The sequence below is a fragment of the Trematomus bernacchii genome, unplaced genomic scaffold, assembly GCF_902827165.1.
Source record: "Trematomus bernacchii unplaced genomic scaffold, fTreBer1.1, whole genome shotgun sequence".
In the NCBI taxonomy this organism is placed as follows: Eukaryota; Metazoa; Chordata; class Actinopteri; order Perciformes; family Nototheniidae; genus Trematomus; species Trematomus bernacchii.
In genome coordinates this window covers 5,666,478-5,692,548 of record NW_022987656.1, presented here as the reverse complement: position 1 = coordinate 5,692,548, position 26,071 = coordinate 5,666,478, and the positions used below count along the sequence as shown (strand labels likewise).

Here is a 26,071-nt window from a genome sequence, read left to right as displayed (position 1 = left end):
TTGCATGCAAATTATTTGTTGTATTTCTCCATATATTATGTCCGTTGTAATTATTTAAATCTGATGTTTGTATCATCCAAATGCCCATGGTTATAGTGGGAACAGGGTCATTTAAACAGTTCTAGATGATGGTCGAGATGTTAACACTTCCTGTAGTACTGATAACCTTGAAATTCTCCCTTTTCTGAACAGAGTTCAAACACTGCAGCAATGCCTCCGCCAGGTGTGTGTGTGAACATCATCAACGCCCGTCACCTGAAAGATGATAATGGGATCGTCACTAACCCTCAGAAGTTTCTGGACCAAGACTTTGAGCAGCTGAAACAGTACTGTATGATTAAACGGGTACGGTACATCGACGGCATGTTCCCCCCTGACGTGAGGTCCATCGGGCCTGGGGTACTGACCCCTTCTGAGCTGAAGCGAGTGGTGTGGCTGAGACCATATGTGAGTGTTTCAGTGTTCAATTTCAAATCACATGTTTCTTTTGCTACTTCAACTCTGTTGATCTGTCACTTGTTTAATGTTGATCCTTGTTAATGTTGGGATGGAAGGAACACTTAACTTGTGTTAGCTCTTGTGGTAGTGGTTTTCTGACAAGCTAAGACTTAACAAGTATGGTCAATTCCTCTCTTTCAGAAAATGGTTGACAATCCTTGTTTTGAAGTTGATGGGGTCTCCAGGTTTGACATTGGTCAAGGCATACTTGGTATGGCAATTGATTGATTTATAACAATCCATAAATTGTTTTTCCAGCAATGTAATTTTGTGATGCAAGTGCAGACAATTGACAGGAAACAGAATAAAGCAGGGCGGTGGAAAATTTGTACCAGTATGTTGAAGCCCTCTTGGTTGTTAGTACTCTCAATAGTCACTTTGTTTCCCTCTCAGGAAACTGCTGGTTTCTTGCATCAATCGGAGCTCTGACGTTCCAGCCCTCCATCCTTAAGCAGGTCGTTCCTCTTGAACAGAGATTTGACGAGGAGTACTGCGGGATATTCCACTTCAGGGTAAACCAACAATCTTGGCAGCAATTCTGCTAAAATGGTTCACATCTCATATTGCTATTACATTCTTTATTTCATCTCCTTTCACAACTACTCAGTTCTGGAGGTTTGGAAGATGGGTTGATGTTGTCATTGATGACAAACTACCAACTATTAATGGCAGAGTGATCTTTGTTCACTCCAAAGACCCAACTGAGTTCTGGCCTGCTTTGATGGAGAAAGCCTATGCCAAGTATGAAAAAAAAAAAATGTCTTGAGATTTTTGTTGTTTTGTATCGGTGCAATTAATTTTACACCAACTTCTGTCAGAGTGTGCGGTTCCTACTCGGACATGAATGCCGGAACTCCTGCAGAGGCTTTAGTGGACTTCACCGGTGGAGTTCACATGTGTATTGATCTGACAGAATCTCCCCCAACTCTGTGGGAGTTGATAGGCAGAGCTGTCCAATCCAAGTCACTGATGGGCTGTTGTACACCTAAGGGGGTAAGTATGAATATACCACAAGTAACACCGACTAGCTCATTTTGCTTTTAAGTGCTGAAACCCTAATTCAGCATCTTAACCTCTTAAGGACGAGGGTCCCCCCAGTGGACCCCCCCCACCGTTTTTTTTTTCGAGACTGTGTCTCAGGGCTTCTTAACATTTATGAAACTATTAATGTGTAGCACCAGATTAACGGGAAGAATCTCAGCTAACTGAAGATATGAACCATTTTTACCAAAACAAAACACAAGGGTAATACCAAGCCTCTGAATTAGCACTAAGCGAAAAAATGCTAACGCACTTAGCACAGAACTCAAGATAAAGATACCCTTATTACTTATCGTAACTGCACATACAATATATCCGATTAAAGCTTATACTCCACAGATTATATAGGTATAGTATCATCACTGAGCGATCCGAACTCGCGACAGGGGAAGCAAACACAGACATCACAACACGTACCTTTACGGAGCTTTTACGGGAGATCGTCTCACCGTAGCTGTCAATCTGATCAAAAGACGTGTTCAATGGTATTAAAACAAGAAAAAACACGGCTGAATCGGTTGATCCATAGGTTAATTATGTATCTGTCCTTTGAAAAAATTATTTAGAATCCATAATTCCATTTTTATGTAAAAATCGGAGAAAAAAAGTTAGCTGCTAATGGTAGCCAACAGAGTGTATGCAGCGTCCGGTTTTGGCCACGCGTCACTCTCACTCCTTATTTGTTAACGTGTTGGTGTGTAGAGAACTTTCCCTAGATTCCATTGGCTCTAGCGGTTATAAAAAGATTTCATTCATCAAAATCGACCAAGGGGGGCCAGAGATATGGAAAATCCACCCAAATGACCCCAGAAGTGGGTTTTCTTTGCTAAATCTCTCTAAAAAGGTCAAATTTCACTTGTTTTGCATCAATCTTGATACAGGGTACTTATTATATGTTGCACTTTGGATTCCTAAAGCTTTTAGTCTACTAACCCATCATCCAAGGGTAGTTTTCACTATAAGTAAAAAAGAACTTTTGGACGGACACTATAATTTACAGTTTTTTACTATGTTCAATCTGAATATTCTTTAAAATAAAAAACATCTATATTGATTCTGACTTTTCTACATCCAACTCACAGGTTTATCATTACTTTGCGAACAAAGATTATTCATTTAACCCTTTTAGAAGGGAAGATATGGTCATTTGTTCTGGGAATGTCATTTTCGAGCCTGAGACCTGAAAAACAGGCTCAGGGTGGAACAGGTTAAGGCTACAATTATATTAGCCAAGTACATGGTTAGTTTGCCAAAGTTAGAAAGATAATTTCAGTATCTTTTTGGCTTCTAACGTTTATTTGTCACAACAGAAAACAAAAAGCACTACGATGGCATGGTACAATTCATTTTACGTTTTGTCTAACTCCCTGTTCATACATGTACATGGACGAAAGACTGCCAAGAAGAACATTAGTATATTTAAGCTATATTTTAATTCCATTTGATACTTATGAAGGGAAGGATTTTTCCAAATTCTCTACTCGATCTATTAAGATTAAACTATTCAAACAAAACTGATCATGGTCTTCAATGGCCACCCAGTTCTCTCCGTTATAACTTGAATAACCTATTCTGCGGCTATAAAGACAAAAATGACATATGGTATCACTCAGGTAATGAAATCTTTATTGTAAGGTAAGGAACACACTGCTTTTGATTATCTATGTTTGAATGAGTTATAAACCAGGTTAGTATGCTAGTGAGTTAGTAAGCAGTATGCATGGCATCTGGGCAATGGCACAACCAGTGTACAAAAGGCGCTTTCACACCAAGTACTTTGCCGTACTTAGTGCCGGCACTTAGTGCCCCGGCACTTAGTACCCCAGGGCACTAAGTACCAATCGCGTTCACACCGGAGTACTTTTCCCTGAGGGAAGATTACGCAAATGAGCCGCTGACGTCACTTCGTCTTCTTCTGCTTTGGGTTTACTGGCAGGCCGCAAACAACTTCACGGCGTATACTGCCGCCCGAAGTCCCCGGCCGGAAGTCCCCGGAGTTGGGGACTGGCTTCAGTAGAAGCTGCTGGGACTCCCAGCAGCTTCTACTGAAGCCTTCCGAGTAAATCGCCAGAACGCCGACACCTCTTCATCACTCCACCGCTCCCATGTTTTTTTTTGTGTTGCCATAGGTTATTCTCTATCCGTTGGTGCACGGGGCTAATGCTAATGCTACTAATGCTAATGCCACAAATACAATGGCGGCTTCACAACATTTTTCAGAGTTTTACGGGGCGTGGTTTGCAATTCGCCCAGCCAATAGAAATTGGTACTTTGTTGGTACTTTTTTGGTACCACCTCTCTAGCAGGCACAAAAAATGGGGGTAAAAGTTCCCGGCACTAATAAGTACTCTTTTTGGTGTGAATGCGACATAAGGGGTACTAACGGAACTAAACGGGAAAAGTACGGGGGAAAAGTACTCCGGTGTGAACGCGCCTATATATTATTGGTAAAAAGAGAAAGACAAACTAATGTTCCAATGTCCTTTGCTTATAATATTTCTCTCAATTCCCTGCCATTGTAGTATTTTGGATGATTAAAAAGGTTGTTAATCTTTTTCTTTCAAACTAGTAGCTCCATAGAATCTACCTATTCTATGGTCTCTTAAAGGGGACCTATCATGCAAAATGCACTTTTTGATGTCTTTTATACATAAATATGTGTCCCCGGTGTGTCAGGGAACTCAGGCAGCGTCAGAAAATAAAACCCTCTCTCTTTTCCTCCGTACCCAAATCTCTAAAAACGGGGGTACAACGGAGCTGATCCAGATTTGCGTCCGATATGACGTAATATCGGAAATGTGGACCCACAGCACTATCAGAAAGTTGCTATCAGAAACAATGCCCGACAGTTTTGGACGTAATATGGTCGGTGTTTACATTAGCATCGCTAACACTCAGAGCTAACCTGTACTGGAGAGCATGTGTGTGAGGAAGCTGGATATAAAAAGGAACTCACCTTGTGGTATAACCGGCAAGAGAGAAAGCCTTTGAGCTCTATACTGTTTCAGAAATAATCCTTGATAATCCATGATATGGCATTTCATCACAGCAGTATTTAGTTTAGACAGTAGCTGCCGGGTCCCGCATGAGCTCAGCCCCCTCCTTTTTTTAATTTTTAACCCTTGTGTTGTGTTCAAAAGCTGTTACCGTTCATGGTGTTCGCGGGTCAATTTTGACCCATGATTTGTCTCCAAACACACAAAAAATCACTATCATCCAATATTGTTTTAACTACATCATAACTAACTTATAATGCATTCATAACCGTACAATCCTGTTGTAAATTATTTTTTTGGCCCAAAACACATTACACCACATATTGCACACGTGCATATGTGTGTTCAGGTTCAAGTGTTAGTGTACATATTCTTTGAGAAAGGTCGAGTTCCCGTGGGGTGAGGGGGGCAGAGGGAGAGGAGACCAGGTGCATGTTGCGAAAAATTATTGTTACAGTTGATGTCAAAGTCAAAGATGAATCTTGATTGGGCCAAATTTGACCTTGAGTCACCCAAAACAATTCTGCTGGGTCTCCCCAGACCCGAACACCAAATTATACACTTTTCTTTTTAGAGACCTTCAGACTTGGCAAAAATTGTCAAAATCTGTTTTGTAGTGTTTATATAGCTGTTGTGGAGGATATCATGAAGCCTTGTTCTGATACAAAAAACTAGAGCGTAGTTATTATATAATTTTAACTTGAAACGGGTCATGGGAGACCCAAACACAACATACAGATGTAGCAGCTTATTCAGGACAGTTTGAAACGCGAGGGTCGCGGTCGGCCCGTGAACGGCCCGTGATGAAGATCCTGCCCCCAGTCTGACTTGAGACCGCCCCTGTGATAAATAAATGTAATTATTGTGAAGCCAGCTGCAATGGATCATTGATCCACCAGGGGGTGCAGTGGGGTTCCACACTGGAGCTCATGTGAAATCAACTTCGATACAGTAAGCTGGATGTACAGTATGTCTGGTACTACTGTATAGCGGATCTTTGTTAAGATCCATATGTCACGGATAGGATCATAGTCTGTGCTAAATAAGAGATATGTAATCATTTACAAAACATCACCATGTTGTTATTTAACAAAATAATGTTGTCTAGTCGAAAAAAACGAACGAGAGGAAATGCAGCCGGCTCTCGATTTTTAATCCTAATTTAATCATCATCTTCACCACGATCATTTATGTTTATGTTCGCCGAATTGACATGAAATCACTGACAAATATGAATATTCTGTATTCAACTTCATTAAAACGATCAGGATCTTGATCCCTGGGTGTTATTTTTCCCCACAATGACCAAGTCGCTGCAAATTATCCCGCTTATTACATGGCCACATTCTCAACAAAGTAATGACATGACTCCCAATCTTAATTTAAATGCTTTTATGGATTTAGAAAATGTTTTTATTGATTTAAAAAATAGTTGTATGTATTGATTTAAATTGACATGCATCCGCTAAGAGAAATAGTCACTAGACAGTGGCTTTTGGCAAAGCAGAAAAAGAACACTCAAACCGAGAGATGAGTTATTGTTATTACAACGTGACTTCACTATTATTTAACAACTGTTTTTATTGGGTTCTTTTATTTGGGGTTAAGTATAGGTGAATTGCCCTAATGTGGGAAATGTTTTGCATTTCAGACTTCTGGAATATATTGCGATATGAACAGGGTTGGGAGGGTTACTTTGTAAATGTAATCAGTAACTGATTACTGAATACATGGCTCTGAAAGTAATCCGAATACAGTTACAGTTACGCGTCTTAAAAAAGTAACGTAATCAGATTACTTTTAGATTACTTTTGGATTACTTTCTTTATCCATCACAGATGGGTATGTTTTGGTGAACAGGAGACACAAAAAGCAAAAGGAAACTGAACGTGTGTTTACTGTTTTAATGGCTTATCAAGAGCACAACTGAAACATAACATCTGAAACGATGTAACAACATAATACACTTTTTGGGGATGCAGCTTGGGATGTGAGGAGTGAGGGACACGGCTTAGAACGGGCGTGTCGCCTTCTGTCCTGCCAGTGTTGGCAGGACATGAATTCAAATGTCGAACTCGGACTTCATTTTAAGGACATTTCGACCAGGGAACATTTTGGGTCGGATCACCGCTTCTTCCAAGACAAGGACCCGAAACACAGCGCGGCTGCAGCTGCAATTGCGGCTGAGGGAATAAACTGGGTTAAAACTCCACCCGAATCTCCGGATTTTAATCCCATCGAGTTGGTCTGGCACTTGATGAAAGACTTCATTCGGAAGGAGGCTAAACCAGGCTCGAAGCAGGAGCTGATGCAAGCGATACAGGATTTTTGGAAGACAAGACTGACCCAAGATACCTGTAGTCGACTAATTACAGGCCTCAATAAAGTTCTGCCATTGGTTGTGCAAAATAACGGTGGACATAGTGGAAAGTGAAATTGACATTGTCAAATTTAATAAAAATACAAAATAATGTATCTGTGTACGTGTTTTACTGTACTGTGATCTGCATGCACTTATCAAACATTTAATTAAAGAATGGTGATATATATAGCTGTGATGCAGCGGGAGGAGCAAAACACACACTTCAAGTCAGATCACCCTTAGCTATTTCAATTACCTCTCAAACAACCTAAACTAGTTATAAATATTTATTTTTACTGTCGGCCGGGTCACTCATTACTGGATCAGCTGCTGCATGAGACAGACACTGAAAAGTATTATGATCTGAAATTAATCATTATGTTATTAGTATTAAATACATATAAGTATTTTTACAGCTTGTATTTTTTTACCAAGTGTTTTTATTGCTCTTGGGGCATTAAAAACAAGATTTTAACTTTAGTTTTTTATATAATAATTTATAATTTAACTTCTGTTAGACAGCTATCATACTGTATAAATATTTACTGTGAATGTATGCAAAAATGTATGGCATATAGCTGTCTAACAGAAGTTAAATCCATGTCTCACTTATTCTGACAATGTATTTAACCCCAAATAAAAGAACCCAATAAAAAGAGTTGTTAAATAATAGTGAAGTCGCGTTGTAATAACAATAACTCATCTCTCTCGGTTCTTTTTCTGCTTTGCCAAAAGCCACTGTGTCAAGTGTCCTAGTAGAGTTGCCGTATGTAGTTGTCCAATATGGCGGACCATCTCGCACATGTGCAGTACAGATCGGGCAGGCGGACAGATCAGGTAGTGACAGCCCCCACCACGTTGAATAAACAGAAGGCTGCTTTTGTGGAGGAAGTTACAGCGCTACGTACAGGCTCGGCATATGTGCTGCTATTTTGGTTTGATTAGGACACATCCTGGGGATTGTGTTTACAAACATTGACCATACCGTTCACCATCCTCCACCCCCCTACTGTATGTTGATTTTTGACTTTGTTTTCCTACATGTAAACGGGTGGCATTTAGTACCTACCCCCCTCTGAGTGAATACCTGTTGTTAGTTAGTTAGATTTTAAAAGTCAATCTAAAACACATTTAATTTTAAACAAGTAAATACAATACATTTAAAACATGCAACATACATTACTGGGATACTTAAATAAAACAATTTAAAATACAGAACATTAAAACAAAACAAATAAAACAAAACAAAAGAACATGTTAAAACATGTTAAAACACAGGCAGTGGGTTGTAAGGAGCAGAAGATTGGGTCACTGTTGGCAGAGCTGATTCCTCACTAACCATATTTTGAGTTTTGATTTAAATAAAGTGAATGTGGACTGGTCTCTGATTGGAGATGGGATTGAGTTCCATTGCTGAGCAGCTTTAACAGAAAATGAAGACTGACTGAAATAACTTTTTCTGAGTGGAATAATGCAATTTCCTCTCTCTGCACCTCTTGTTACCCTAGTTGCAGTTGTGCGTATGTTAATAAACTGTCTAAGAGGAGGTGAGGTAAGGCCGTTGACAATCTTGTAAAAAAGACAAGCATTTGCATGTTTACAGAGGTTTTCCCAGCTTAGCTACTTGGCACTAAGAGTACTGATATGTCTACCCTTTCTTTTCAGAGTGTAATATCTGCATTTTCTCTTTTGGTTTGAATTGGAGAAGGGCAATGGTTATCGATGGTGCTTTTAAAGCCTATTGTATACTAACTGTGTGATTTATATTGCTTTTCAAATGCATATAGGCCACTATTTACACTGCTCTTCCCGTCAAGAATATGAATAGAACTTAGTTAGATCGCTTCACATTGAGGGGAAGAGGCATTTTCCCATTGGTCCCAGTCCAGTTGGTTCTTTTCACCATTCTCCCATATGTTACAAATGGCGTTATGGCCGCCATGAAAATATTAGCAGCATAGATCTCAGGGCGATGCTGTCCCTTAAAAAAGCTGTCCTGATAAAAATGTTCCTCTCGCTCTGAGGAAACTGCCCTGGTGGGTTCATCAGGTGTGGCCGCCGACCCTGGAGTGACCACTGGCACTGGAATGACCGGTGGCAATGGTGTTTTTATTTATTTATTCATTTATTTAACAGGGACAGTGCACATTAATGAACATTTCTGTAAATGTGCCAGAGTTAGCCAAGAGGCTATTTTTCATCTGTAGTTAGTTAGATTTTAAAAGTCAATCTAAAACACATTTCATTTTAAACAAGTAAATACAATACATTTAAAACATGCAACATACATTACTGGGATACTTAAATAAAACAATTTGAAATACAGAACATTAAAACAAAACAAATAAAACAAAACAAAAGAACATGTTAAAACACAGGCAGTGGGTTGTAAGGAGCAGAAGATTGGGTCAGTGTTGGCAGAGCGTCTCCCCATCCCATTCAAATTCAAATTCTTGACTGAAAGAGCCTACAGTACATGTAAATGGATGGCATTGCCTATATGCATTTGAAAATAATTAGTACCCCCCTCTGAGTGACTACGGGTTGAGTTCACATCTTGACTTTACTTCCTGATTTTTGGAAGACAAGACTGACCCAAGATACCTGTACATAGTGGAAAGTGAAATTGACATTGTCAAATTTAATAAAAATACAAAATAATGTTCACATTTGGGAACCGATTGGAAACATAGGACTCAATCTTTTGCTTCACATTGAGGGGAAGAGGCATTTTCCCATTGGTCCCAGTCCAGTTGGTTCTTTTCACCATTCTCCCATATGTTACAAATGGCTGTCTAGCCCTGTTTGTTTTTTTGACCTTTCAGATGTTGTTGTATAGCCTCTGGAGCAGAAATGAAAGCGTTTTTAAAATGTTTACGTTTTGGTAAGTTTTTAGGGAAATGTTGTAATATTGCAACGTTGGCCTTAGGTGGGAGCAGAATTTCTGTATTTCTACTCACATTGTCTAAATAAATATATTGAACAACTAAGGGTTAATTTGCAGGATTGATTGCTTACTTAGCCCTATATCAGTATATAGCATGAATAATAATCACACATCAGTCATATTTGTTATGAATAATCATTTATCATTTATTAAATAGTAAGTCGCTTTGGATAAAAGCGTCAGCTAAATGCAATTTATGAAAGCCGCACTCAGGATTTTTTTACCAAGTGTTTTTATTGCTCTTGGGGCATTAAAAACAAGATTTTAACTTTAGTTTTTTATATAATATCTGCATTTTCTCTTTTGAAAAACTAAGTCTTAGTTTGGCCATAGTTATTTAATATATAAAGACTATATATTATTGAATTACAAGATTAGATATACTTTATTTGATCTAAAATATTGATGTGTTCAAATGCTCTTCTCAACAAAACTGAAAGTCCATGAAAGTTGTCTTCCTGTTTTTGTGAATGAAGCGCCATCTCCTGGTTAAATCCTGAAATTGAAAATCTGGCAACGCCCTCTTGGAAAATAGTGGGAGGGCTTAACATTCCCAGATACTGGTCTTTGGCAGGTAGCAGGCAGGTAGCAGGCAGGTAGCAGGCAGGTAGCAGGCAGGTAGCAGGCAGGTAGCAGGCAGGTAGCAGGCAGGAAGCTGTAAGCTGGAGTCTGAAATAAACTGCTCCATCTGTAAGGGTTAAAAAGCTTTATACCCAAAATCAGCACTTTTGAAACAGGAAGTTTCAAAAGTGCCATGAGGCATGGCTAGAATGGGTGATCTGTTTGGTATTTTGAGCAAAACACTTCATAGACATGGTTTTTATATATTTGTATATATCTGAGACCTATGCTATTGCCTAAAAATAGCATGACAGGTGCACTTTAAATCTTTTGCCTTGATAGTCCATGTTATTTTTTGTTTATGATTGTTTAGACAAAAGGCTGTTCACTCCATGGTAGAGCTCAAGGCTACAATCATGTATTGACATTTGATTTATTAGATAAGACAGGGGTTCCCAGACTTTTCAGCTCACGACCCCCACTTTGGGAACCCCTGAGATAAGAAATAGCTTGCCAGAATGGGTGCAGTCTAATGATACATTACAGCGGTAAATATTGTTGATGAGGCTGCCACTCAAGTTAAATTGCACATTCCCTTCAACAAAGTCATCTTTGTTATTTGGTTTGCTGGTTCATAGGTTTGTCTGTTTGTAAGAAGGAGTGAAGAAAACCGACCAGGCTACTTTTCATGAAACTTGTTGGAAGGGTGAGGCATGTACCAAGGAAGAACCAAAACCATTTTAGAGCGGGGCAATGAACATATTATTATTCACTTATGGAAACGGCCTCATAGTCTATTTGCCAGCTCATAGAGTCCTATTATGAACCCGGAGATGTTGAGTACCCCAACATTTGATGATAGAAACGTATAGTACAGGTCCCCAGCACATATCAACTGCCGGTGCAATTTGCACAATTGGCATAAGTTGCATTAATTAGCATAGGCAGACAATATTTAAAAAATGGCTTTGCCGATCTGGACAATTTGAGCGGTTATTGAGGATGCTGAATACATTTCTGTCATTTTCAGGATAAAAAATGGCAATTTACCAGAAAGGCCATATTTGTACTCCCGGTGGGTATTTTGATACATTTTGGGTCGATTTAAAGTTTTAGGGGATTCAAAACGGCCATTTTGATCCTAAGGGCCTGTAGTTGGAGAGGACGTCTGGGTCTAGGTAGGGTTTTTTGAGAAGGGGTCAAATGACGGCAGTTTTAAGAGCAGATGGAACATGACCAGCCTGGAGGGAGCAGTCGATGACTTGGGTGATCAGGGGACTTATAGCATGGATGTTGGATTCTACCAGGGCTGTGGGTAGAGCAGGGTTTGAGTTATAATCTGAGCTTTATGGGGGTCTTTAAAACTAACATGTGCGCACGCACAAAGACACACACAAACAGCAGCAGCAGCCCTCTACTTGCTACAAACTTAAATATGAAAAGGTTAAACTACGCACACCACATAACACATCATCTCGGCTTGCGCAGCACGCTCACAGTCATATATTGCGTAATAATTGATTGCGCACCTTGGAGGTGAAGTGCAGGCATATTGTCATTCAAGAGAGAATACAATGCGTAGTTGTTTTGGAAACATGTTTTTCTTTTAGCCTATTTACCTCGTTAACGTAAATAATACTCATTACATTGACACATGCATTATTTGTGATTAAAATAATGGTTGTTGGTAATGTATTAGTGACCCCCACAGATGTATGATTTCACTGCTTTCATAGGAGCTCAGAGTCAGACCCCTCCTTATGGGAGCTCAGCTCCCATTGGCTCCCACATAACTCGAACCCTGGGGTAGAGGGTCATGGGTGCAAGTGGAAGGTTTCATCCTGCGGATGATGTCATCAACCTCTTGCTGAGAGATCTCCAGGAAGCAGCAGAGAGGCTGGAGAATCCCAGGCTGTGGGTCGACAGTAGACTCAGAAAGAGCGCAGGAGCTGGAGAGAAGAGAGTAAATGGTGTCGACTTTGGTCCTAAAGAACGTAATGGAGCTATTGCACAGCTCTTCTGTGGTATTGGTGTGTGAAAGAGTTTGTGGCTTGAGGAAATTATAAATAGTGGAGAAAGGCTGCTTGGAGTTTCACAGATGTTTATTGATGATGTCGGAGTAGAACTGTGACCGTGTTTTGTTGTGTGACTTTGAATAGGCGTTTTGATGTTCTCGATAATCTGTTGATGTCTATGCATGTGTGTGGGGAATATCCAGTAATTGTAATAACTCAGCTCCAGGGGGGCAGGACGGGTGTCAACGTGGATGTTCAAACCCCCAAGTATGACAGATGTTGAACAGAGTGAAGTTAATTTATCTCTGAGATGAAGGCTGGATTTGGTTTGGGTGGTTGGTAAATGAGAAAAATATTCCTGGGGAAAAAAAATTGTAGTTTGCAAAGCGAAAATACTACTAAGTAAATAATAATAATAATAATAGTATAACTATGTAGCAAAGTAGGCTGCTAGAGTGCAGAGAGAACTGAAATTGTCTCAGAGGGAGAAGCAGCAACAGACCGTGCGAGCGTCCTCACCTAACGTCTCCTACACAAAACTCACACTATCGCTCATTAGCTAAATCAGTAAATACTGACAATATATTTGATTCAAAACAATATCAAATGTTGGTCTTCTGTTTAGTTAACTTATGAAGTGATAAAGTATTATGCACTATTCTGACTCCAATAATAACATGTATCTTTATCTTGTAGGCCACATCTGCCAACACGGTTTTACCAAATGGAATCATCCAAGGACATGCCTACGCTGTCACAGGTGTGAAACAGGTGAAGGTTTTTAAATATTTTAACATCATTCTATCTATCCAGTATACATTATTTGGGCTCTGAATTTTGAAAGTGTTATGGTAATAAAGGCTTAATTTGCAATATATACGCTATCAGGGTATACCTATGATTCAGATTCCCGGATGGGATTGCCTGCACACGGGTCGCACAATTGAGCTGCTAACGATACTAACAATAGTGTTAACCTGCATGAGGAAGTGGAGGGTAGGCGATGCTCCTGACACCGTGGGTTAGGAAGCTAATTACTAGCCAGTCAGACATGAAAGAAGGGGTTCACATGCGGGGCCGGATCAGCTATCAACACAAAAATCATGGAAGCCCTATTTACAACGAATACAGATGTCTTCCATATCAATACGTACATACAGTATGCTATATTAATGTGAATCTGAAAGTCATATACAGCACCTTCGGGTTGGCATCCATTCTGTACTCGTATGTGTTTACAGTTAAGTTTACAGTACATTTGAGTTTTATGGGACGAAAAATATTCATGTTTTCTCCGGTCATTGCTGGTCAGATTCTGAGCCGAGGGCAACCGGTAAACCTGGTGCGTTTGTGGAACCCCTGGGGCCATCGGGAGTGGATCGGAGACTGGAGTGACAAGTAAAAAGACACAGTGACTGTTTCACAGAGAAATTGCTTTTATCTGTTGCTTCGGAGATAAAACACTGAGATAATTGTTCAAGTCAATACATTCCAGACATGTTCATTTTAGCACAAAGGCAAATTACTAAGAGTGCTTTGCCAACAATCCATGTTATGATAATCACCTCTAAAGAGTTCAAACACACTTATTGATGCTTTTGATCAGAGCCATGAGAATCTTTCCTGCAACCATGTGCAGTTTATAATAACCTTTATAAACTGTTAGCAGTGATTAAAAGTAAAGCATGGCAATGGAAGCCAAGTTATGTCTTCTTTGATCATATCTCTAAGGCTTTTTTGTTGTTGTATTATTTAAGAATGTACATTATTTTATATCAGTTAATGAAAATATATGCTAGTGAGGGTGAGATATCCTGAACAATAGTGCCTAGTATGCCAATTCTTTAGCTTTTTCAAACTCAATGTAAACTTTATAAATAGGGCTTTTAACTGCTGCTTTAAGTCTAAGCTAAAATACTGTTGCTCCTCGAAACCATCTACTCTTTGCCCATATTTGCAAAAGTGCGTCTGGTCAAGAAAACAACAACCTGCCAACCCTTATATGCTCTTGATCATGAGTTTGCCCACTTGTGCACAACAAATGTAATTGCCTTTTGCTGTGATATATTAAGAAAAAATCTATAATAATATTGCCTCTTCTCTTGGCTTCGTGAAAAAAAAGGTCTCCTTTGTGGCAGACCGTGAGTCCTCAAGATCGTGAAGTGTGCCTTTCTGTGGCTGATGATGGGGAGTTTTGGTAAGCATGCTGAAATCTACAGTTGACAAATGTTACACTCATTTCTAAAATAAGAAATGTGCATGCTGATGTATAGCTCACTTAGAGTAGAGCTGGCGACCCATATGGTGCTCGTGTAACCCCCGTGTAGTGTCCCCTCGGCAACAGATCACTCAGAGCTGGTGATTACTTCAGTTTAATTCTGCATTTCAGTGGACAGAACATAAAAAGGACATGTGGGCTGCGTTCCTTTTAAGAGATCCTCACACGCTATATCTTTTACAAAATGTTTGCATTCCTCACAAAAGAAATGTTCAGTTAACAACAAAACATCAGTGATCGTATAGTGGTAGTATATTTTTCCTAAGCAATGTGAAACATTCAACATAAACAAACTGGTATACAAAACTCACATACCTGCATTTCAGTGGACAGAACATAAAAAGGACACGTGAGCTGCGTTCTGTTGGGAAAATCTCCCACAACCCATTGCCATAACATAGCTAATGCGGGCACACGTTTGTGACACCAGATGGCGTAATTCTCCAATTTAACAAGGATTTTACACCAACCCTTATAACGCTGTGACACTCGGTCACCAATCCCCGTGGGGAGGACCCGGGTTCAAAATTAAGCCTGGGACCATTCCCCGTGTTATACCCTCGGACTCCCCCTTTCAACTCTCGTCAATAAAAGGAACTGGAGGCCAAAAAATATCAATAAAATAACTAATGTGTAATATTTAAGATTGGCTTTAATCAATGTTTGAAAATTAATTCTTCATATTTGATAAATGAGGTAACATTTTATTTATGGTATTATTTCCACATATTTCTCTCCATTCTTCCTTCTGCCAACGGTGTCGCAGTTTCTCGTCTCTCCCGTTGTTGTGCTTAGTGCGTACGCATGGGTTAGAGTTTGCGTGGAGGACCGCACATTTTCCCGTCAACTTAGAATTTTAAAAATCGCAAACATTGCGTAGAAACTGGCGTACGCCATTTTTGGAGCGTATATCCCTTTATAAATGAGGCCTCTGGTCTGTATGAATGCACCTGCCCATTGCCTGAACAAGTTAGATGCCGCCTATCACAGTGCACTGAGATTTGTCACTAATTGTAAAGCACTTACACATCACTGTACCCTGTATATCAAGGCAGGTTTGCCATCACTTACAAACTCAGTCATTGATACACGTTTATGTATAAAGCTATGTTGGGTAAACTCCCGTATTATATCTGAAATACTCATACAAATACATTGTAGCAACTAAAACTAATTGTAAAACATTAGTACATTAACTAGTTTGTATTTTGAAACTATAGTTTAACATATAATAGGTACAGTGTACGTAGATATATACAATATATATTCCTGAGGCCAATGTCGGTGTTCTTTTTTCATTAATGACCACCTCGCTGCACATTATCTAGCTTATTACATGCCTACATACTAAATAAACCAACAAATTGATTGAGAAATTAATTTAATGATTTAAAATTGATTGTTTTACATGTGCTAAGAAAAAAAAGTGAGTCTCACGGCGTACCGATTACTGGAACTGGGGCGACAGCAACGTAACTTAAAAAGACGGCAGCACTGATGGAGGTTTTCTGTAACTGTCCAAGTCTGATCACATTTTCTTTTCCATTAACCAGTCTTTAAACACTGCCAGAGCCCATACGGTGTCCCTGTTAGTGTTCACTTCCTGTCTGTCTTCTTTTGCTGTTCCTGTTTAATTCCAGTCTTTCTTCTTCTGCTGTTCCTGTTATTGTTTTCTTCTACTGTTCCTGTTAGTGTTTACTTCCTCTCTGTCAGATTTATCTGAGGTCCTGGCGACAGGCTATCCATCATGAATCCAACGTTTTGTGCTCTCAAGAAATATAAAAATTACAACTGACTTTAAATGTACCGGACTTCTTTCTGCGGATTGATATGACTGCACATAGTGACTTGATCTTCCTTAGCAACTGTTTGTTTTCCTTAATAGCTGTGTGTTAACAAGAAATAACAACCTCTGAAATGTCCAACTTGAGCAATCAGAATTTAGTATTTGATTTAGCTGTGTAATAATCCTGATTGATATTGTAACTCTAGATTATAAATTGATTATATGTTCAGTAACATCTATAGAATATCTATGCAGATTGTATTTGGATGGCTTTCTTAAACTAGTTGAATTGTCTTTTTCTTTGATGGATCAAGTAAACAAACTAAAACAACAGTGAGTAATCAAAAGTGATCTCTGATGTCACTAGGATGACCCTGGAAGACTTCTGTAGGTTCTATAGTGATCTGGACATCTGCTGCCCATCTCTCGACTTCCTTGATGGAAATACATCTTGCCACTGGAAGACCTCCCGCTGTGAGGGCCGATGGGTTGCAGGAACAACTGCCGGAGGATGCACGAATAATATTGGTAGGCTACTTAGAAAACTAATACTCAACTAATATACTATACTAAAAACTTAAATCACTTGCTAAAGCAGCTATAGTCTTTTTTAATTAGACGATACAGAAACAGCTTAACCTGTTAAAGCTCTGAGCCTGTTTTTCAGGTCTCAGGCTCGAAAATGCCATTCCCAGAACAAATGACCATATCTTCCCTTCTAAAAGGGTTAAATTAATAATCTTTTTTCTCAAAGTAATGATGAACCTGTGAGTTGGATGTAGAAAAGTCAGAATCAATATAGATGTTTTTTATTTTAGTAAAAAACTGTAAATTATAGTGTCCGTCCAAAAATTCTTTTTTACTTATAGTGAAAACTACCCTTGGATGATGGGTTAGTCGACTAAAAGCTTTAGGAATCCAAAGTACAACATATAATAAGTACCCTGTATCAAGATTGATGCAAAACAAGTGACATTTGACCTTTTTAGAGAGGTTTAGCCAAAACCACTGGTGATTTGGGTGAAAATGGTTTTTTTCTTCATATCTCTGGCCCCCCTTGGTCGATTTTGATGGTTGACACCTCTTTCTGACCGTTAGAGCCAATAGAATCGAAGGGGGAGTCCCCCACACACACTCGTTGTGAAAACAAACGGTGGGGGCTTCCCGCATGCAGGTTTGCACCAGAGTGAAGCGATCTCTCGCTTTGACATTTGGAAACGAAAAAGCAGTTTTATTGCTTATGGATTATCAGAAATCATTTCAAAGAGGACACAGACACATTGGATTAACCTATGGATTAACTGCAGCATCGTTTTTTTATCGTTTTAATTCCATTGAAGACCAGTTTTGACCAAGGTAAGCCATGTTAGCGTTTGTAGCTACCTAGCGCCACATATTTTGATGTACGTTTTTGTTTATAGCGTCGCAAATGTTTATCACTGAGTGTTGAAGTGGGCACCCCCAGATTCTGTGTCTCCAGGAGATGCTAATCGATGGGTTGGCTGTGCATCTAGGATAAGTAATAAGGGAGTTATGAGTGAGTTTAGGTGCAGTGATAGGTTACATTTTTTCGATCGTGGCTAATTCAGAGGCTGAGTGTTAGCATTGTGGGGTTTTTTTGGAAAAAAAAATTAAAAAGATCAGTTAGCTGAGTTTCTTCCCGTTACATGGATATAAAACATTCATAGTTTATTAAATATTAAGATTCCTTAGACGTTGTTTCCTGCAAATGACGCGTTTATCCACCGGGGGGGGCGGTGCGTAACAGGTTAAGTTTTATGAAGTTTCATCCAATCGCACGTTGTGAATAAGACCATTGTTGTGCCGTCTTTTTGGGTCCTGCTCAATTTTAATTTGACGAATAATTCCAGTGGTCAGATTGAATACAGCCCGCAGCTTCGGTCTTATAATATATTACTTATGGCCCACTAGCACTGTCAAACAGAATAAATCTTTAAAATGTAATCCCTCCTTTCACCGCATGGTGGCAGCACCTCTCTAAGGGGCCTTACAAATGCCAGAATTTAAGCCGATGGTGTTTGCGTTTGCCTTTTTCTGTTAAACACAACAGAGTCGAGAAAATAATTTCCCCTGTGAAGGATTAATAAAGTATGTCTTCTTCTTAAAGACGCTGTATTTTGGTTTTGGTATTTCCTGGTTTGTTTTGGGTGGATCCGCTCTAAAACCCGGAGCGGACCTTTTTAATTGCCTGTTTCTGGGCCTATGAACTGGATTGAATTTATGTTGGGGTTTTAACCAACTGGACTCTTTGATTAAGAGGATTGAACTGTATATATTGACTCCTTTCATCACACACATTGCACACACACTGATCTTTTATGTGTTACTTTCCCCCATGAAATATATCTGACGAAAATGGAAATTGATGTGTGATTTATTTTGTATTGCTTTTCAGTGATGGAGGAGATATTTCCTGAATTGATTAATTTGTGTGTGGTTTGACTGAAACATTTTCGTTTAATATTTTAGATTACTATTTGTCCGACTTGATGTTGACTGGCACCCCACTTTATTCAAAATAGGTCAAACCAGCTTCAAAGTCTGAGGTATTCCATATAATCTATTCAATGTTGTCTGACTCTCCAGATATGAATGGAAGGCAGAATTGTGTTTTTAGAGTTGTTCACGTCTGAGAGGCTTGTATTTGATTCCATTGCCATTTCAAAAATAAAGATAATCGTGACAATGAAAATGGTGATATTACAGTGTATTTGTACGTTACTTTCATGTTTAAAAATGGCCCCCGTCATATTCACACTTTCAAATCTGGCCCTCTTTGAAAAAAGTTTGGACACCTCTGACATAAGGAGATCATTTGGTTATAACTTTTTAAAATCTGTAATCTTTGCCTTCCAGACAGTTTCTGGACTAATCCGCAGTACCGGGTCAAGATTGAGGAAGTACTCAGTGAATGTTCTGGGAAACAGGGTGAGAAGAACATGCTGTTGTCTCTGATGCAAAAGCCTGACAAGAGGAACAGACGTCTGGTCCAAAATCTCGGCATTGGATTCTATGTATTTGAGGTAAATATCACTCATTGTTTTTGTCCCATTGCAGAGATCTTTATGATATATAATGCAAAGACATGATACAACATTTTTAGAGATACTGACATTAAATGAAAGCAAACATAATGCTGTTTTTTAGATTAAGCCATTATTTATTTTTCATTTAAAAAATCTGCAGTAATGTGACTCATGACACTACAAAGAAAACAACATTATAATCATACCTGTAATATAAACTTTGAGTACAGCTTACTCACTCACCAAGAGCCTGTTTTATTTTTATTTTTGTACACCTCAAACTTGAAACTAATTTATTTTCCTCTGATTTCTTCGAAGGTGACTGAAGAAGTAAGTAACATTTTTGTCCCAATCCTCATAGACAGTTAATGCCCGCCTACATTGTAAAGCTATAATATAAAACAATATTCTTTAACATTATTTATGACTGGTTTTACAGTACAAGTCACGTAGTGGAAAGTTCCCAGCCTCGTTCTTCAACCCGAACAGACTTGTCTACCAAACTACAAAATACGAAAGCGCACGTGAGGTGATAGAGTTCCTGATGCTAAAGCCTGGCGAGTACCTGATCGTACCGTCCACCTTTAATCCCAATGAGACTGCCACCTTCATCCTGACCATCCTCTCCAAGGCAGAGACCCACGTCCAGTAAGCATTCTCAACTTAACTCTTCAAAAGCTTGTAAAGACATATATGCAACACAAAATGAGTTCCTGGTCAAAAGTAAACGGCTGTTCAACAGTGTTGGGGGAGTTACCCAAACACTGTTCAATCACTGGCATAGCAAGTTAAAACTACATTACTTCATTAGCCGCACAAATAATTTCTTAAAAATTCATTTATACAACTCCGAAGCCAAGAGAACAACTGATTATTGAGTACTCCATCACACCTATGGAGTACTAAAGGTTATTTTTTACGCGGTGTTGTCGCACTTCTGGTTACCACCTCTTGCTGTTCTTGTTGACCAGAACTTTCCACAAGCAATGTCCTGATGTCTCGTCTTTCTTTTCAGTGAGAATTCGGATGGCCATTACCACGAACAACAGGAAGTGATGGTGTGCATGTTTTTTAAATACAGATGGATAGATAGATATATAGATGTTCTGTTACATGTTGTTTACTAGGTTGATAACATTGATATAATTTGAACATTATTGCATTGGTTCATCTCGAGCTGAAAGCACTCAATATATTGCAGGACAAAGGAACTGAAAATGAGGAGAACGACGAAAAGAAGAAACACTTTTTCCGTCAATACTCTGACAAGGTAATTGATGTAGACCCTTTGCAAAGAAAAGTTTCAGAGATTTTGTTGTCTTTTGTACTGCCTCCATTGTTGTGCTATGCTAACAGTTGTAGTGTCCGTACGAATTGAGATTGGAATCGTTCCGATCATCTTGCTCTTGTAAAAAGTACCATAAAGCCAAAAGCGATTTGGAAATGTCCTCCAATTTAAATCGTCTGCGCTTGCATTTCTACACTTCATTTCATTTAATTTCAAACATTTATTTTACCAGATTGGTCCCTTGAGATCATAGATCTCTTTGTAAGGGAGACCTGCAGCAAATAGGTTCCACATGAAACATAAAACAAACATAAAACAATAAAGGACATCATACATTATATTTACAGGCTACATTTACATAGTTATCGACATTTACAAGTACCCATGGTATCAAAAAGCATTTCACTTAGCCTTGCTTTAAAAACATGCAGAGCAATGAAATTGCTCAGTTTCAATTTTAGCTGTAGACTGTTCCAAGCAAGTGGAGCTGCGCACATAAAAACTGTCTTACCTAAGACAGTCCTTGCTCTTGGCACATCTAACAAGACTACATCATGCGATCTCAGACAATAGCTGCTTGCAACTCTCTGTGTTATCAGAGAGCAGATATAATACGGGAGTTTACCCAACATAGCTTTATAAATAAACGTGTACCAATGACTGAGCCTCCGTACAGTAAGTGATGGCAAACCTGCCTTGATATACAGGGTACAGTGATGTGTAAGTGCTTTACAATTAGTGACAAATCTCAGTGCACTGTGATAGGTGGCATCTAACTTGTTCAGGCAATGGGCAGGTGCATTCATACAGACCAGGGGCCTCATTTATAAAGGGATATACGCTCAAAAAATGGCGTACGCCAGTTTCTACGCAATGTTTGCGATTTATAAAATTCTAAGTTGACGGGGAAATGTGTGGTCCTCCACGCAAACTCTAACCCATGCGTACGCACTAAGCACAACAACGGGAGAGACGAGAAACTGCGACACCGTTGGCAGAAGGAAGAATGGAGAGAAATATGTGGAAATAATACTGTCAAGGAGTGAACTCTGAGGCATGAACTCAAATGCACGACTCAAACTCAGACTCAGGAGAGGTTCAAAATAAAGATTTTACTGGAGTTTACACAGTAACAAAAACAGGGAAAACAATAACTCTCTTTCGAGGAAAAACAATAACAATACTCTGAAGCTTAGAGGTACGTAACACGTCTGTGAAGTAAGCTTGCTCAAAGTCCTGAATGAGGAAACGAACCGACAATGGACAGGAGGGAACTAGCAGAATATATACACAGGGTAATGGGAACAGGTGGAAACAATCAGGGCGGGGAAAACAATCACGGACGCAGGAGACAGATAGGGGCGGGGAGCGTGGAGGTCTGAAATGAGAGGGAGAATTACTATTCACATAAACATAAAGCACAGGACAGAAAGACATGACAAAACTAACATAAAGAATAAACTTTCACAATAAGTTTCTTAGACATGACAAATACCATAAATAAAATGTTACCTCTCATTTATCAAATTATGAAGAATTCATTTTCAAACATTGATTAAAGCCAATCTTAAAATGATTAAACAAACGCCTGTTTGAGACTCCTCAGTGCACACAAAAACACAACTTGGAGAAATAAATAAATACGGATATGTTATTTAAAACCACCTCGAATATGTTGTGTTAATGTTATGAAATGTTTTCTCATAAATGATGCGGTAAGCAGGAGGACAGAATTGCGTCTAAACTGACGCCGTTTTGCATTTCTATAGGTTGTAGATACGAGCATGGTTTTATATACTATCACGTTTAATCGTGTTTTATGCCGTTAAAACACAGGAGGTATGGAAACTAAGAACACTATGTGGTAAATTGTACAGCTAATATAACACAACACATTAGTTGTATTTCCTTTAACTGGTGGATTATGGATATATAGTTGCTGATCGACAGCTGGAACATAAACCACCAAATACAACAAAATAATTCAGATCCAGTCGTCATGACTCCACTCCGGAGGGATTCCCCGATCATTTCTTACAGTTTCTCATCAAGGGGGTGTCTCCTGTCCCCGGTACAAACACACTGCCTGAGGAAGGTTATGTGTATTTTTTTTGTCATCGCAAGGCGATATAAATGAGGCCCCAGGTCTCCTTGACAATATCTAGATGCCTAAATGCATTGAGTTGCTGCCATGTGATTGGCTGATTAGATATTTGCATTAACGACCAGTCGAACAGGTGTACCTAATAAAGTATAAGTAAGGATGTAGGGATGGAGGGATGAGGGATGAAGGGATGTAGGGATGGAGGGATGGAGGGATGGAGGGATGAGGGATGAGGGATGTAGGGATGTTGAGGGGAGGGAGGGATGGATGTATCGCTCGGTGTGAGTCGGAAGGGGAACTGTATGGGTAGAAGGGTGAGGGAGGGTGGGTTGGAAGATGAGACAAGCGGTGGCCGGAAGTTTTTGCCGGATATAAATAGGGGTGGCCGTGGTTCGAGGCGGAGTTTTAGGCGTGGCCATGCTCCTGAACCTATGTTAACAATTTAACCTCATATCAGCTAGAAATGTCTCCAGTTAATTACTTACAATAAGGCAATTGTTTTTTGTATTACAAGTTTTCTGAAATAGCATGTTTAAGGCGAGACACCCCAGGTGAATAGGGTAATTTTTTTAACTTAAAGATATCAGCTAGAAATTTCTCCAGTTAATTACTTACAATAAGGCAATTGTTTTTGTATTACAAGTTTTCTGAAATAGCATGTTTAAATATGCAAATGATCCATTATCTCATGAAATATGCACATATTTTAACACATTTCAGGAACCGAAATCTGAACTTTGGATAAAGCCAGGATCAAAATTATTGTTTCATTTTGTAGTCATATTAGTATCTAAGGCTTTTACAGAAGGGATTTTGGATATCTCTTTTATCACTCCATAAAACAGCCCTAAAATATCAATTTTCGCCATGTTTTTAGGTATACAATGTTATATAATTCAGGCTATGAATGATATATAAACAAACCCTTCTGTAAAAGCCTTCATAATATTGATAGGAATATAACTGGAAGGTTTGGTGTGTCTACGTGGTACTGAAGTGGACATTTCTGACTCAGAGTATAGGAGAAAAAACTCATTTTGAGAAAACAACCTTTAAAGATTGCAGTGTGACGCTAGCTAAACCCTCCTGTTCTTTGGATGACAGCTTGCGCATCTACGCACTCCGTGAAGGTATTTCATGTTCGGGGTCATTTGTTTCTTGTATAACCTTGCTTTGTGCAAGTGACAATTGTTGTCGTCTTCTCTGTGAACGTTTTTTTCGCCATTCTTTTGCCATTTTGAGATTTAAATTTCTGGTGGAAAGCTAACCAGGAAGTGTTTTAGCACACCACGTGACGCATCTGAACGAATCACGTTGTCAGAAATTGACACCAGCCAATGAGATTTCGTTTCTTGGTTTAAGACCCCTTTGTACTTTCACGATTGGTTGCTGATACAAAGGAAATGACCATATTTGGATCCGATGAGATTGTGCACGAGACTGAGCTTTCCAACGATACCTCTGATGACATGGTGCAAACAGCGGTCGCGGTACTTTATGTTACGTTAGAATGCTAACTTTTGGTGAATTTAGGAGAAAATCTACAGACGCAAATAGACAAACTATAGTAAATAAACACTTAAATGTGTATTTTGTACGTTTTCCTTCCAAAAGCCTGAAAGAAAACATGTTATAGAATCAAAATAGCACAAAATCTCAAAATTGACAAGTGCTTGAAAAACGATGTTTTTGCCTGCCGTGTCTCGCCTTAAGATTTGTTATAGGCCTACCAACCGAAATATGTGGGCATGCATTAACTTCCGATTAATATAGAAGGTAACCGAAGTTATGACAGCCAACATGTGAGCAAAATACTGAATAAGTCCTTTCTTGTTCTCATTTCCAGTACGAAGAAGTGGATGCCGAGCAGCTCCAGAGGCTTCTAAATGAACAAATCCTGAAAGGTTTGAACTTTAAAACCCAGAGAGGCTTGACAACATATGATCTAAAACTATTACTAAACTAAATCAATTATTCAGTGAAGTGGCTGGATTTATTAACATTTAAAAGTGCTGGTTTTTTCTACTTTTATTTAGGAGACTTGAAATCAGGAGGCTTCAGCATTGATGCCTGTCGCAGCATGGTTGCTCTGATGGATGTATCCTCTAATGTCATTTTCATTGAGAATCATTGTGTAGAATTTGTTCTTGTTTCACACATATGAACAGATTTAAAGGTCAGGCTGAGACAGGAAACAATATCTAGTACAGTTATATACCTTAATGTTTGACTAGACGTCAGTCACTGGCAAACTCAATGGAGAGGAATTTGTTCGTCTCTGGAAGAAGGTTGTCGCGTACAAGGTAAAAGGAACTCAGTAAAGTTTAAAAATGTCACAGTAAAACAAAGCAGATTGTTGGATACCTAAAGGACATGACAGTATGAGTGTGCTCATTGCACCACCCATGAATGATTGGGTTAGGTTCTGTCATGATTTAGAGTTTGTGTTTTCTTACTGTGTTGTTTATAACTCACTGTTTTCTTTACCAGGACATTTTCTTCCGCACTGATGTTTCAAAGACGGGAACACTGTCATTGAGTGAGCTGAGGAATGCTATCATGGCGTCAGGTAGACAATCAGCCTATTCTTTTGTCTTCCATTGACAAAACATAAACTGAATTGTGTGACAATACAAGTGTGACAGTATCATGGCTTAGTGAAGTTGAAAACCATTTGCAACATGTAATGAAAACAACAGCCCTTAATTATGCAATAACCTAAACTCTGATCCTATTTTTTATGTCAGGAAAGAGGGCCAGCGATGACATGCTGAACTTGTTGGCTCTGCGCTACGGTGCCTCCTCTGGACACATCACCCTGGAGAGGCTTCATCAGTATGGGTGCTGCGCTTCGACTGCATGAGCCGTAAGTACAGATGGGTAACCGATGACAGTACACAAATCCAAAAAGTACCAGAATAATTGTATTGAAATGTTTTTATTGACTTTGAGTGTCTTTTTTGTGTAGTCAGCAAACAATTGCAATAGCCTCTTGCACACATAGTTTGCAGGATATTAATGGAAGAATATTCAGGCATAACAGGACATGTTACGTTTATTGTAACAATTCTCAATAACTTTCGGATGGTTTGCCATGAAATGTGTTATGGAAATGAAAGTTTATTAAAAGCTTTGGCAAAGGTCAAAA

The 26,071-nt window shown here is 39.1% G+C and overlaps 1 protein-coding gene across 1 annotated transcript; it reads left to right on the top strand.

The window, feature by feature from the left end:
* Positions 1-210: 210 nt before the first annotated feature.
* LOC117486661 (calpain-A-like) lies at positions 211-25,786 on the top strand. The gene is made up of 19 exons (XM_034135169.1): positions 211-447; positions 640-709; positions 892-1,010; positions 1,106-1,239; positions 1,317-1,491; positions 13,117-13,191; positions 13,733-13,818; positions 14,543-14,617; positions 16,852-17,012; positions 19,362-19,528; positions 19,850-19,861; positions 19,971-20,179; positions 20,547-20,589; positions 20,733-20,801; positions 24,770-24,827; positions 24,960-25,021; positions 25,158-25,226; positions 25,414-25,492; positions 25,671-25,786. Exons 1-19 carry the CDS (start codon positions 211-213, stop codon positions 25,784-25,786), a joined length of 2,016 nt encoding a protein of 671 aa, XP_033991060.1.
* Positions 25,787-26,071: the final 285 nt, after the last annotated feature.